This window comes from Mauremys reevesii, linkage group 2 (assembly GCF_016161935.1).
Source record: "Mauremys reevesii isolate NIE-2019 linkage group 2, ASM1616193v1, whole genome shotgun sequence".
Classification (NCBI taxonomy): Eukaryota; Metazoa; Chordata; order Testudines; family Geoemydidae; genus Mauremys; species Mauremys reevesii.
In genome coordinates, this window is record NC_052624.1 from 12,640,087 (window position 1) to 12,653,834 (window position 13,748).

Genomic DNA, 13,748 nt, shown 5'->3' on the forward strand with positions numbered 1-13,748 from the left:
TGCCTGGGAATGCTGGTTTAGTTAATTTAACACAATACTCTAAACCTCAGGGCTGAAATGCCTATGTTCTCTGGATCAAATATTTCATAGCCCTTCATCTTTTCAAGATAGGTAAGTTTGTGTTCATACAACTTAATATTGAGGGGCAGGGGGTGTTATGTGTGGGCATTAGAAATATTAGGGCACTTTTCCTAACAGGGGTTTAGGTTGTGCCTTATCCAAAATTTTCCTCCATTTATCAGAGGCTTTGTGCCAACTGCTTACCCTCCCCTAAGGATGCTTCTTTGAGATTGTCACGTTTGGCAGAAACTTCTAGTGTGTGATGTTTTGATACACTGCATCAAAACATCATGGCATTGCAGTGTGAAAGGGACTCCGGGGAACTATTAATATCCCAAAGGATTGCCTGAAACAGCTGGGATCATCACAGCAAAATCAAACGCTCCTGGACATACCAGGATGGGTGGCAAGCCTGGTCGGGGATGGGTGATGTGACTATGTGACAGTGCCTAGGTGGTGATGTACTCAGTGGACATTGTGCATGAAGCCATGCTCCTCAGGCATTCCCTACGGCTGTTACCCCCAAGATGGGCTCTGCACGCTAGGTCAGGCTCCAGGACTGAACCTGGCTCACTTTGTACAGGGCCCCACACGGGTGCAGGCCCCTCCCTTTTCCCTTGTGCTTCCCTCCCTTTTCTCTCCTCCCCATGCAAGAGCATGGCACACAGTTAGGCTGGGCCGGGGCTTCAAGCTATTGACAGGCTTGCAAGCCAATCGCTGCTGGACAGCTTATAGCCGAGGACCAATCAACACCGGTCTCACAGACTAGGGGGCGAATCCTTTTCCGCTCCTCCCTGAGACGCAAACGGCCGCCATCTTGTGTGTGGCATGTTCTCATTCCGCCTCCCTCCGGATTATAGAACAGCCAAGTCTTTATCCTTCGCCGGGTGTCTGGCTGAAAACAGCCCTTCATACGATGGTGGGGACGGGAGGGCAGTGAAATTCTGGCGAGGCCTGGCATGCGCCTCACTCAAGATGGCGTCGGCAGACGTGCGCGGGTAACGTCATCGGCGTCGGTACGGGCCGGTGGAAGGAGGGCCCTGTTAGTGAGGGGGGGGCGGTTGTCATGGTAGCGTTTACCTTGTTACAGGTTGGTGGGTTTTTCTATTGAACTCTACAGGCTGCCTTTTCTATGGGCTTTTTGTGTGTGTGGGGGGGGGTCGACGAGGCCCCACCTCGCATGACTGTGACGCCCCGCCCCCACTGCTGAGCCCCCAGCCAATGGGGAGGCGGGAGAGGCGCGGCGCGGGGAGGGCTGAGGCAGGGTGGCTGTCGGGCCGCTGGGCTGCGCGCCTCTCTTCGTCCTTCCCCGCTGCCCTGCCTCGCCCGGCGCTGAGCTCGGCGCGCCCCGGGGAAGCGCCGCCATGGCCGAGGACCCCAGCTCCCTGCCCTGGTCCATCAACAGGGATGACTATGAGCTGCAGGAGGTGATCGGTGAGTGGGGCGCGCGGGGAGCCCGCCGGCCTGTCCGCCGGGCAGGGGCCTGGGCTGCGCGCCCTCTGGGCCGGGGGGTGGCTCCTGGGGAGGGTAGGGGCCGGGGTGGGTGTGGGTGTGTGTGCGCGCGCGCGCGCGCGCGCCAGCCTGAGGGGGTGTGTGAGCGCGCGCCAGCCCGGTGTGTGTGTGTGTGTGTGTGTCTGTGGAGACCGGCCTGGCTGCAGGGGGTAGGGTCCGGGGTGTGTGTCTGTGCGAGCCAGGGGCGGCACGTGTGTGTGTGGGGTGTCTGCGCCAACAAGCTCCGGAGTCCGGCCCTGGCTCCCAGGGGATGGGGCTCGGGGTGTGCTGGTGTCTGTGCCGGGCAGGGCCCGGGCCCGGCGTGGGGGGCGTGTCTGCGCTGGCTCCGGAGCCTGACTCCTGGGGGTAGGAGCCGTGGCGGGTGGATCTGCCCTAGCCCTGGAGACGGGCCGGGCAGGGGAGTGTGTGGCTGGCCCTAGCCGGAGACAGGGGCTGGCTCTGTTCCTACTCTGGGGCTGTGTCTCTCTCTGGTTGTCTCGCTTAGCTCCGGAGTCCGTATCTGTGGGGGTGGATTCCTGCTCGGGCTGGGGGGATCTTGGGGCCTAGGGCGGTGATCGCATCGGAGGGTCTTTGTTACAGCTCAGGAAATGGGAGCGCAAAAGGGGGACTCTGGTCTTACTTCTTTGGTGGAGGGGTCTTGGGGCCTGGGGTGTGTGCGCGCCTCAGGTCTGCCGATGCGTTGAGAGCTGTATTTCTGCTCCTGGGGCTTGGGAGAGGGGGAGCGGGTCTGGCAGCTCTTCTGGCTGTCTGTGTTTCTACTTCTGGGGTGTAGGAATTTCAGCAGTGGGGGTGTGTCTCGGCTAGAACTAAAAGGGAAGAGTTATACTTACTCCAGTGTCTGTTCATGGATCTCAAAAGTAATTGGTATGTGCGTTTCTGGGAGCATCTTCTAGGGGATTCTGTATTTTTTCTCCTGAGAGGGGCATATTATATCTTATGGTCTAATGCCCACCCCCCGTTTCTGTTGGGGTCCGTGTGTGGGGAAGGAGTTATCTGTATTTTTCGGATGTTTTGGGATTGGAAGTAACTGCCATGGGCAGTTGCCTGCCCCCTTTGGGTTTTGGAGGAGGGGTGCTCATGTCATCCCATCCAGTGGGTGGTCTGTCTTGGCTGCTGGGAAGGATGAGGATGTAAGGAGTTTGTTATAGCAGTTGGGATGTTGGTAAATAATGAAGGGCAGTTCCTCCTCCTCGGATTCTGGAATATACTGTTTCCTTTACTGAGCAGCTGCTCCAAGCTGTATTCAGTCAGAAGGGAGAGTCCATCCATATGGGAATTATTAATTTCAAGGCACTGTATATTGGTCTGTTCAAGGGATGAGGAATTTTGCTGTGAGTGTCTTTATAATTGAAATCTCTCTCATTCTTCTCACTTCAGCTTGAGGCAGCAGCCTTTGCTTTTTATGAATGACTGAGCCTCTCGACTTAAATGCCTTCACCAATTCACTTGGTCTTTCTTTTTTTAGTCACTTTATCAGTATGGCGGTGTGAAGGCTATATCGCTGCAGACTGAGTATCTAACACATTACTTATTGAGTGCTACAGGTGACTGTAAGGTCAGTGCCTCGTGTTCCATTTCACCAGAGAGGCAGAGAATGGAGTGGGTGGAGTGGAGGGGTAGGAGGGGTTGTTGGTCAACAGAAAAGTTAATTTTTAGTTTAATGTTTATGAGGAACTTTTATCTTTTGATGATTATAAATGAAGACACTTCTATCATGTCTTGGCTTTGAGTCTCTGTAACAGAGAGACCTGCTTTATTTTGCTAGGGTGGGAGAATTTGGGGAAATCGTGGTTACAGAGATTAAATTCTTGGCATTGTTTTAAAAGTAGGAAGGATCTACAGCTATGGCTGGTATGGAATCCTTCTGGAAGTACTGAAAATCCCCATTGCTCCATCAGATCAGGTTCCATTCCCTCCCTTAGCCTATTGGGAGCCAGCAGTACTATAGAAGGGGAGAGTCTAGTGCCTGCAGCAGGGGCTGGGGAAACTAAATAGTGAGAATGAGCACTTCTTAAACCCTTTCCAGGAAAACATGTCCTGGGGAGGCTGGTGTCCAAAAATTGGGATTGTCCTGTGAAGAAGCAGAAGCTGGAAAAAGCTGCCACTAGGCTCCAGTTTCTCTAAAGCTGGGGAGCAATTGCAGCTGTCTCTAGGAAGTGCTTTGCTTGTGGGAGTCTACTAAGAGGTGGTGCTTCTCCCCACCCCAAGACCAAATCCTTGTGTGGATTTTTTCCCTTATAAAGTTCTGCTCTTATTTACCTTATTAGAAGTTAGTCTGTGCTGGGGGAAAAGGAAATTCACACAGGACTGAGGGAGACATTTAAACTCCCGGGAGCTGCTGACAGACACTCCTCACATAGTCTGACAATCACTAGAGGACGTAGATATGTTGTTGTCCATTTGTAACATATTGAGCTTGGGGAATAAGCTTTTTCATTCCTTTTTCTTGTCTCCCCCCAACAAGCTGTATGCTGAATTTCTGGTTGCCAACTGCTACCTGAAAGACTGCATCAGGAGTCTGAACTATATTGCCTACTTTTTGGAACATATGCTGAAATGTATTTATACATTTTTATTGCCCCCCTTATCTTACTCCTTCTAAATGTTGGAATGTCTGCCAATGTCTAGGGTATAGGCGTGATTTAAGTCTCATAGCACATATGTAATTTGAGGGACAAAATGTTCCAGGGTTAGCTAAGCAACTGGACTTCCCCCCTCCTGCTTCTATGTATCCTCTAACTCTCATCAGGGGCTTGCTGGGTTCTCATTACTCTAGATTTATAGGCTTACAATTTGTGGTCATGGTCAAAGTGGGAATCCAGTATGGAAAGTGCCAAGCCTTGCAGCAATACTTTCAAGGTACTTAACTAGATCTGTGATGGATGACTAAGGTTAAGATTTTATCGTGATTATTTTTAGTAAAAGTCACGGACAGGTTGCAGGCAAGAAACAAAAATTCACGGAAGCCTGTGACCTGTCTGTGACTTTTACTAAAAATAATGGGAGGAGGGGCTGATGGTTGGGGTGGGGGGAATGACTGAAGCCCAAGCAGGGGGAAAGACAGCCCGAGCCCCGCTGTGGGAAAGGGGGGAGAATCCAGCACCTGCTGCTGCGGTGGCAGACAGCTCTGGATCCACCCCACAGCTCAGAGCTCCAGAGTCTCCTGCTGGCTGACAGCTCTGGCCCCACCACCCTAGGGATGAAGTGGAAATGTCACCGAGATCTCTGAAAGTCGTTGAATCTGTGACATAATCTTATCTTCGGTGATGACAAAAGTTGTCCTCTAGATTTTCAGCCTAGCACTCTGTATGTTACATACTCAGCTGTTTTTGATACCCGAGTAAAGGAAATCAATTTTTCACTCTTCTGATACCTTATTTCCTCACACTAATTTTCTGCCTGTAAATATCCATGCAGACATCCAGTTGGCAATGTGGCCTCTTAGTGCAATAGTTAAGAGAGAAAACATTCTTCCAGATTCAGGAAAGAAGTTCCCGTATAAATCACCTTACAGTTTCTATCTAGAATTAAAAACCTGTTAGTCAGCAGTGGATCTGATTAGTTCAATTTTAAAGGTATAGAGTATTGCCTAGATTCATTACACTGTGTTAGCTTTAGTGACTAACAGCTGAGTATTCTCAAATATAGATTCCTTTTTTCATTGTAATGTTGCAAATTGTCTTGTTCAGGATCAAAACTTGACTTAATTTAAACAAACAAAAAAACTTACTGCAAACTGAAATTACAGTACAGTTATAGGGTGTGCCTGTTGTGAGTAGGCACCTTTCCTGGGTGACCATTAACTACTGTGGAATCTGGCTTCGTTTTAAAAAGTAGTCTCTTTCCCTTATGGTTGTAATGATAACCCTCCAGATGTGGACTGCATGGAAATCAATGCAATGCTGTTTTCTAAGGTCTGAGGGAAGATAGCCCTGTTGCTGCTGCTGCTCAGAGCTTCCCCAATCTGCCACAGAGTGGAGACCAAATAAAATTCTATGGGTTCTCAGAGTTGCTATTGGGGGAAACCTGTGGGCAACAGTGAAACTGAGTAGACTCATTTCACTCATTCATTCTGCTGCATCTTCAGAAAGCTGTGAGCAGTATGTGAAGTAGACACTCTACTCCTGGGGGAATTCTGTGCCACTGTGTGCATGTATAATTAATGAGCTACACATTAAATTTTTTTGCCAGAAAGCTGCTGCAGTTCCACCTTTTGCCCACTAAAGGGAGCTGTGGTGATAGAACAGAGCAGCAGCTCCTGGCCAGCTAGAAAAGAGAGACAGCCTGCTTTCTCCACAGTGCCTGTCGGGCCATATCAGAGACAGACAGCGTGGGGCTGCTGGGGGTCAGATAGGGGCTCATAAGGGCTGGTGTGGGAGGACAGATGGGGGCAGGGGCTGAATGAGAGTGAAGGGCCGTGGGGGGTTAGGGGGTGCAGGGACATGTGGGGACAGGCAGATGTGACTGACTGAATGGAACAGACTAGGGTTTAGCCAAGGTCTACATGGGGGAAGCTCCCTAACAATCCCTCCCTGCTCCCACCCAAAAACCTCTTCCATACTTTTCCTACCCATACCCAACAACCCTCCAAGTTCACACCCCAGGCTCCTTCCCAGCAATTACGTCCCTCTCTCTCAGCTCCTCTGTTACCCTGACTCCCCCAAGCCTTTGCCCTGCTTCTGAGGCATGCAGTAAGTACAGTTCTGTATTGTAGTTTAAATGAATTATTACTCAAAGTTCTGTATTAATATGCCTAGTAAGGAATCTATTTGTCAAAATAACATTTCCTGAATTTTATTTTGTTGTCTGTATTGTTACAGACATACTTTCTGACAGGTATTTTGAAATAAATGACCAAAAATAATTGAAACTGATGTGATTATATTGTGGTGGTTTGACAATAAAATATGCAGAATTTTAAAATATCGTGCACAGAATTTTTAATTTTTTTGGTGCAGAATTCCCCCAGGAGTAACATTGGCACAAGCTGTTAACTGAGGAGGAGGAGAATGTATAAAACCAGAGGCAGGGTAGGGGTAAATTAACAGAGACCTTCCTATTCTTCCTCACCCCCCTCCCCGACTCCTGCCTTCACAGCAGTCAGGAGGCTCTGGGTTGTGGGGAGGAGGAGGAGGAACAAAGTGAATGTTAATGTTCCTTCTCCCTTCCAGAAATGAAATAAATAAAGTTAATACTTATTAAGGATTTTCCCTTTTCCAGCAGCTGGGTATGTGGGTAGCTGTTTTACACAGGCATTGCTCCTGAACACAGTAGAGCTTGCAGCTTAATTCTGTGGCATTTAGGTGTGTAGTAAATTTTCAACTCCTGTGGATCGGGGGGTGGGGGATGTGGTTAGGTAGGAGAGGTTGATTACTATTCTGTTGCACCCCCAAGAGCATCTCAATGAACATAGTCTAAGTTCTCTGAATTTTATCAAAATATCTATAGGGACCTATCTCACAAATTAAAAATGCATAGTACAGAAAGAGTACTCATAAGTATCTACACGCTGTAATAGCAGTTAGAACACTTTTATGTTAAGGGAGTGGGAAAAATGTATCCGGCAATAAGCTGTATAGAATCTGTTTGGGGACGAGAATTGATGGTTCACCTATGAGTCTTGTACAGTAACTGTAGGCAAGTTTCAGAGTGGTAGCTGTGTTAGTCTGTATCAGCAAAAAGAACAAGGAGTCCTTGTGGCACCTTAGAGACTAACAAATTTATTTGGGCATAAGCTTTTGTGGGCTAAACCCCACTTCATCAGATGCATGGAGTGGAAAATACAGTAGCAGGTATATATAAAGAGTACATGAAAAGAAGGGAGTTGCCTTACTATGTGGGGTTGGGGGGGGTGAGTGCTAATGAGACAATTCAGTTAAAGTAGGCAAGTTGTAACTAAGCCTAAATAATTTAAACAAACCATTTTTTTTTGTTACTAATGCTATACATTGAAAATGAAAGTCATAAAATCCAGTTCAGTTTTCACTCTCTTTCTTGCTCTATTTGTTTCTGGCATTTCTCCATTTATTTTAATTGGCTAAGCTAAGTCAATTTCCATTGCAAGTTCTCAGTGTTCAGATTCAGAACACTGCAGGGAAATTTCTCTCTCAAAAAAACACCTCAGTAGAAAGTTTGATCTGTTCTTTTAAAGTGGAAACCTTTCTGTTGGTCTTAGGTTGTATTAAAGCTTTTACAAAACCAACTTAAGAGGAACATAAAGCGTATTCAAAGTGCTTAGCCTATCTAGGCATCTGTGCGCATAGCCCTCATCACTATAACTTATGTCCCACACTATGAAATCCAAACGCAAGGGCTTGGATTGTAAACCCACTTAAACAGCCGGGTATCCCTGCCATATCCAAACTATCCACTCATATGAACTGTGGGGATTTCTAGATATTTAGAACCTTGTTACCATCGCTTAGTAAAATCCAACCATTTGTCTTTGAAACTTTCCTCCTATCTGATCATCTGGGAATGAAGGAAAAGTACAAATGCAGTCCAGCTTCTGTTGCCAGCCCCTGCTCCCTCTAGTTGGCGTAAAAGGAGGATAGAAGGGAGGAAGTGGCAGTATGATGGGGGTATTTAAAAATAATCAAGCAGCAGTAGCACCTCTCTTCTAAAGAGGAGGGCTGGAAAGAGTACTTCATAGAATCAGCTTGGCTGCCTTTCCAGCTGACTTGAGGGGAGGGCAAAGGACTCTGCTTCCTTCAGCTATTTTGGGGTGAGTGAGATACAGAGAAGCCTTAAATAGAAGCAGACCACTGTGGTTTGTTCCTTGGAAAGATTAATATTTTGTACTTTAATTTGTCAATAAGCCATTTTATAAGTATAGTGTAACACTCTAGGTAGGTATTTCTCAGCCAGTAGTCAAATATCTTGGGTGCCCTTGGCTCCTCTGCATACCCGAGGGGTGCATATATTGGCTGACAAATGCACACTCTGGAATGTTATTACTTATGTAACCGACTGAATCTCAGAGAGAGAATCGATTCTCCCCAGAACATTCGGCTTTTAAAGTTCACAGTGACTATTTTATTCCAGAGGCTAGAGCTGTTGATGGGAACAGGAGCTGGTCCATTAAGACTCTAGATGTTGACTTGAGTTCTTCTGAAATTTAAATATCTGAGCCTTTAAAACTGCAAGCAATAGAGCTAGATATTTTAATTACAAATGAGTATTGAAACTGTAATCTGATAAAATTTGATCTTTTGTGAAGTGTTTTCTCTGGTCAAACTGTTTCACTTGCAGTTTGGCTACTAGGGTGACCAATGCTAAATGTAGTTTATTAGACTTTTTACGTGCAAGTTTAGAGGATACAAAGCTGTGAGCAATGTGAGTATAGAAAATAACCATGGAATAATTGCCAGTAAAAAAAGACTGCCGTATTAGGAAAATGGGAATTGCTGTACTAGGTCAGCCTAACAATCTGCCCAGTCCGTTTTCCTGACTCCTGTCATAGCTGAGCAACTGAGGCGCAGAGATGAAGGGCCCAACTTTCAAAGTTGCTATAGTTCCCTTTGACTTTAGTTGGAGCCGTTCATACGCAGCACTTCAGAAAATCAAGCCTTGTGTGACTTGCCCGGAGTCAGGCCTAGAACCCAGATTCCTGACTAATGATCCAGTGCCTTAATCACAGGACCACCATTCTATTGAATTGTACTTGAAGAAGACTGGTGGTGCCTGAAAGGACTACATAGTAGGTGACTGCTGTCAACATATTTAGTCATAACTATGTTAGTGAAGAGAACATATATTAAAAAATGAAATCTGAGTGAATGACGTTAGATATTATGTTAGTAAGTGGGATGAGTATATTTGAATGGAAAATGTAGGCTTGGAAGGATGAAATTTTTATCCGTAAATGTCAGTAAATGTTGATTTCACTATACATATACAAATTGATGGAAAAAATATTTCCTTTGATTAAAAAAAATGCTGGTTGGGAACTTATTGGAGTCAAAATCCAGTGTTTGACTTTTGAATTAGGCTTGTTACAAAAGGATGAATAAGTGAATAGTAAAAACCAGTATGACTTGTTGATTTAAGCATATTTACTTCATATATTTTGACATGTAAGGGGGACAGTTTGCGTTTTGACAGTTTATAAAACTTCAGATTTTTGGATCTCAGTGTGTCCTGTCATTAAATAATTGTGACCCCCAATAACTTCCTGCTACTGTAAACATTTAAACAAACAATCTAAAATAAAGCTTTAAAATATACATCGATATTATGAGTTGAAATTACAAAAAAAAATAATAAAAATGGAATTCTGCCAATTCTATAGATAGGTATATCTAAAGTGGCAGATATAACCTTCATTGTATTGAGAAATGCTGTGTGTTCCATAGTACTTAAACACCAGGGGGCAGAGCTAAGGCTTCATGTGCAGCCATAAAGGGATACTAGACAATTGAAACAGTTTTTGTCCTACACCTGCCCTGAAATGCTCTGCCAACTTCCGTGGTTTTAAAATGACAGGTTTTGCTATCTTTTACATATCTTTCTCTCCCCTGTTGCTGTATGCCAAACCCACATGATCTGGATAAGTCTACCTGCGGCTGGCCTATGCCAGCTGGCTTGGGTTAACAGGCTGTTTAACTGTAGTGTAGATGTCCAGGCTCTGGCTCGAGGTCTGGGACCCTCACACGGTCCTAGAGTCCAGGCTCCAGCCCGAGCCTGAACATATACACTGCAGTTAAACAGCCCCTTAGCCTGAGTCAGCTAGCATGGGCCAGCTGTGGGGGTCTAATGGCAGTGTAGATGTACCCTCTGAGTAAGCTGACTAGACTCAAAGGGTTCTCAAGTGCACAAAGTGAACAAATTAGAAAATTGAAATCTTTCATTTCTCAGTCACAGTAGTCTTACTGGGTGTTACAGCTAACAATAGAATGTTTTTTAAAATAACTTTAAGACAGTTATGACTTTTTTTGAAGTCCTTTAACTTTGTCACTTCCTGACTTTTGAGTGTTTAACGTGGCTTTTATTGTAATCTCCTAGGGAGATTAAAAGAAATTCTGTGATATGGAACTGTTTGGCTACACAACATGACAACATCAAATGCTGCATCCCACACACCTTACAAGGTTTTCTTAAAGGGAGCTCTTCTACTCTGCACTCTGGGAAGTCTGCAGGAGACAGCTCTCTCCAGCAAGCCTTAAAAGCTGCACAGATCTTTTCTTGCGAGATGCACAGTGAATGAGGTAAGAGCTCTGGATTCACTCTGTGCATTTACTTTTTCGCTACACTGTTAAGTTAGCCCCAGTCTCCTGCTCAGTGTAGCTGATGTTCACTGCAAACACCGCTTAAAGAAAGGCATACCAATTGTATTGTGTATGCATGAAGTGCAACTTTCAAAGGCTCATAACTCGGTCAAATTAAAATGAGTTTTCACTGGAACACACAAAGGCTCTTCTCATCAAGGGCCTAAGTTCCGGCCAAACTTCAACTTTCTGCCCCAGCCATCTTCACTCTCATACTCAAAGGACTAAACTGGTTTTACTGAAACTTCCCAAAAGAAACGCCTGTTTGATCAGAGAGCAAGCCTGTGTCAACCCAATAAGTGAAAACTTCAGAAGGTTATGAGCAAATGAAAGAGGTGAAATTTGATGACAAACTGAAACACAAACTGTAGAAGTATCTCCTGCTATAATAAACCCAAGCTGCTTATTGCTTATAGTTATGCTGTCCTCAGTCATAAATAACTTTAGTCAAACATAAGTCTCCCCCCCCCCCCCACTCCTTCTAGTGCCTCATCATCTATCTATGTAGGAGGGAAATCACTTCACTTTTTCATCCATCCGCAGAATTGTTAACTAGATTCAGATTGCAGTGTCAAATTCTGTTCTGTTATCCCCCACTGAGCATTTGGGGTTGCCCAACATAACTGATTCCAGAACTTGGCCTGCAGTACCTCCTCTTAGAGGTGATGTGTGAGAGGAAAGAATTTTAATTGCCTCTCAGAGCAAAGGATGAGTTCCTAAGGTTGGCTGGTGGGGGTAGATGTCACTGGGAAATGGCTGGACCACATATATGGAAAGACATCTCTGGTGAGCTTGACACGGGGTCACTAGATCCTGGGGGTATTCTGTAACAGTTTCAGATAATTGAAAACCCTGCTTTTTTTTTTTAGTTTAAACACACAAATCATAAATCAGTATAGTAGTGTTCTTCATATTCAATCCCTTTGTGCCCTTGTCATGTTGTCAGGTTTCAATATGCCGTACATTCTTGTCCTGAAGATGCTGGACAATTTAGTAGAAGCTTTTATGAAGAAAATTGGAAGTTTTGACAGAGTAGGGAATTCTGGTTTCTGGGAACTGAGAACCAATTTAGGATTGTGGGGGTAAGCACATCAGATTGGTGTTTCTGCTAAAACCATCAGCAGTGAAATAGCTATGTTGATATTGTCATCTCTAGGTTTCATAATTAACCTCATTGAGATGAGTGGTGCAATTCAGACATCAGAGTTCTTATTTCAAGGTGTTTGCAGACTCGTGCAGACAGTACAGCGTTGGTTAAGTCCAAGATTAAGGTTTTCTTCACATCCATGAGGGCTAGAAACAATTCTTTAGTTTAAAAAAGAGCCTAGGTTTGTGAAAACAATTCTGTAACAGCCAATTCAACCTCTACGGAATCATGGACTCCATGGGGCCCTGAGCTTTCTGATGCTGTTTGTAGTTGCTTTTCAGAACTGAAGTAAAGGGAAACAGCCTGTACAATAGAACCCCAGAGTTGTGAACACCTGGCGAATGGAGGTTATTCATAACGCTGAACAAAACATCGTGGTTGTTCTTTCAAAAGTTTGCAACTCAACATTGACGTTATACAGCTTTGAAACTTTACTATGCAGAAGAAAAATGCTGTTTTCCCTTTATTTTTTGTCCTAGTTTAAAGGTTTAACACAGTACTGTACTGTATTTGTGGGGGTTTTTTTGGTCTCTGCTGCTGCCTGATTGTATACTTCCGGTTCCAAATGAGGGGTGTGGTTGACTGATCAGTTCATAACTCTGGTATTTGTAATTCTGAGGTTCTACTGTATTTCGAAATGCCTAAGTTAAATTTAAGAGGGCTGATTAGTGAATACATGGTACATCTTTTCTAAAGTGCACATGAGAATTACATGCATAAGTTGCATTAGTCCAGTGGTCACCAACCTGTCGTTCACGATCGACTGGTTGATCCTGGGAACTCTCCCAGTCGATCTCAATCTCTGGGACACAGTGGGGCTGGCTACCTGCTGCGGCCCCGTGCCACTCTTGGAAGCGGCCAGAACGCCCCCGCGGCCTGGGGGGAGGAGGGGTTCCGTGCGCTGCTCCTGCCTGCAAGCACTGTCCCCGCAACTTCCATTGACTGGGAATAGGGAACTGTGGCCAATGGGAGCTTTAGGGGCAGTGCCTGCAAAGAGGGGCAGCATGCAGAGTCATGTGCCTCCCCCCCCCCGTCGCGTTGGCCCCTTCCAGGAGTGGCGTGGGGCCACGGCAGGCAGGGACCCTGCCTTAGGCTTGCTGTGTCTCCGATTGAGATAAGTGCTGCCTGGCGGGAGGCTGCACCCTGAAGCTCCCCTCCTGTGCCCCAAACTCCTGCCCACTCCCTGAGCCCCCTCCTAGAGCCAGCACCCCGTACCCCCTCCTTCACCCCTATCCCCTGCCTTAGCCTTGACCTCCTTCTGAGCCAGCACCCCGCACCCTCTCCTGTATCCCAACACTCCTGCCCCAGCCCGGAGCCCCCTCCTGCACCCAAACACCCTCCCAGAGCTTGAACCCCTCACCCCACCTACACACCAAACCCCTGCCCCTGGCTCAACCCAGATCCCCCTCCCACACAGCGAACCCATCAGTCCCCGCCCAGAGCCCGCACCAACTCTCGAACCCTAACCCCCTGCTACAGCCCAGTGAAAGTGATTGTGTGTGGGGGGATGGAGTGGGAAGGGGTGGGGCCTTGGGGAAGGGGGCAGGAAAGATCCTGGCTTGCCCTTAAATTCAAAAAGTGACCTTGGATGTAAAAAGGTTAGAGACCACTGCGTTAGTAAGATTTCTGTGTGTGTGTTGTATGTCCCCTGATGGATGAATTCCTATTTACCCTCTTATTGCTTGTTCAGATATTTCTAATAGACGTGTAAAGGTAAACTGCTATACCAGAGAGTAAATATGCCCTCTACTGCCTCTTTATGA

At 46.1% G+C, this 13,748-nt stretch overlaps 1 protein-coding gene across 4 annotated transcripts in view; it reads left to right on the top strand.

Moving 5' to 3' along the window:
- The first annotated feature begins 879 nt into the window (after positions 1–879).
- The window catches only part of OXSR1 (oxidative stress responsive kinase 1), a 132,527-nt gene continuing 119,658 nt past the window's right edge, over positions 880–13,748 (top strand). The window contains exons 1-2 of one of the 4 annotated variants that reach the window (XM_039524797.1): positions 1,369–1,494; positions 10,576–10,778. Coding sequence is in view for 2 of the 4 variants with exons in the window: in XM_039524795.1 (XP_039380729.1) it covers positions 889–979 (91 nt within the window). In the remaining 2 variants the exon portion in view is untranslated. Of the gene's footprint in view, positions 1,059–1,291; positions 1,495–10,575; positions 10,779–13,748 lie in introns of those variants that run through there. The other 3 variants (XM_039524795.1, XM_039524798.1, XM_039524796.1) reach the window with 3 other exon arrangements.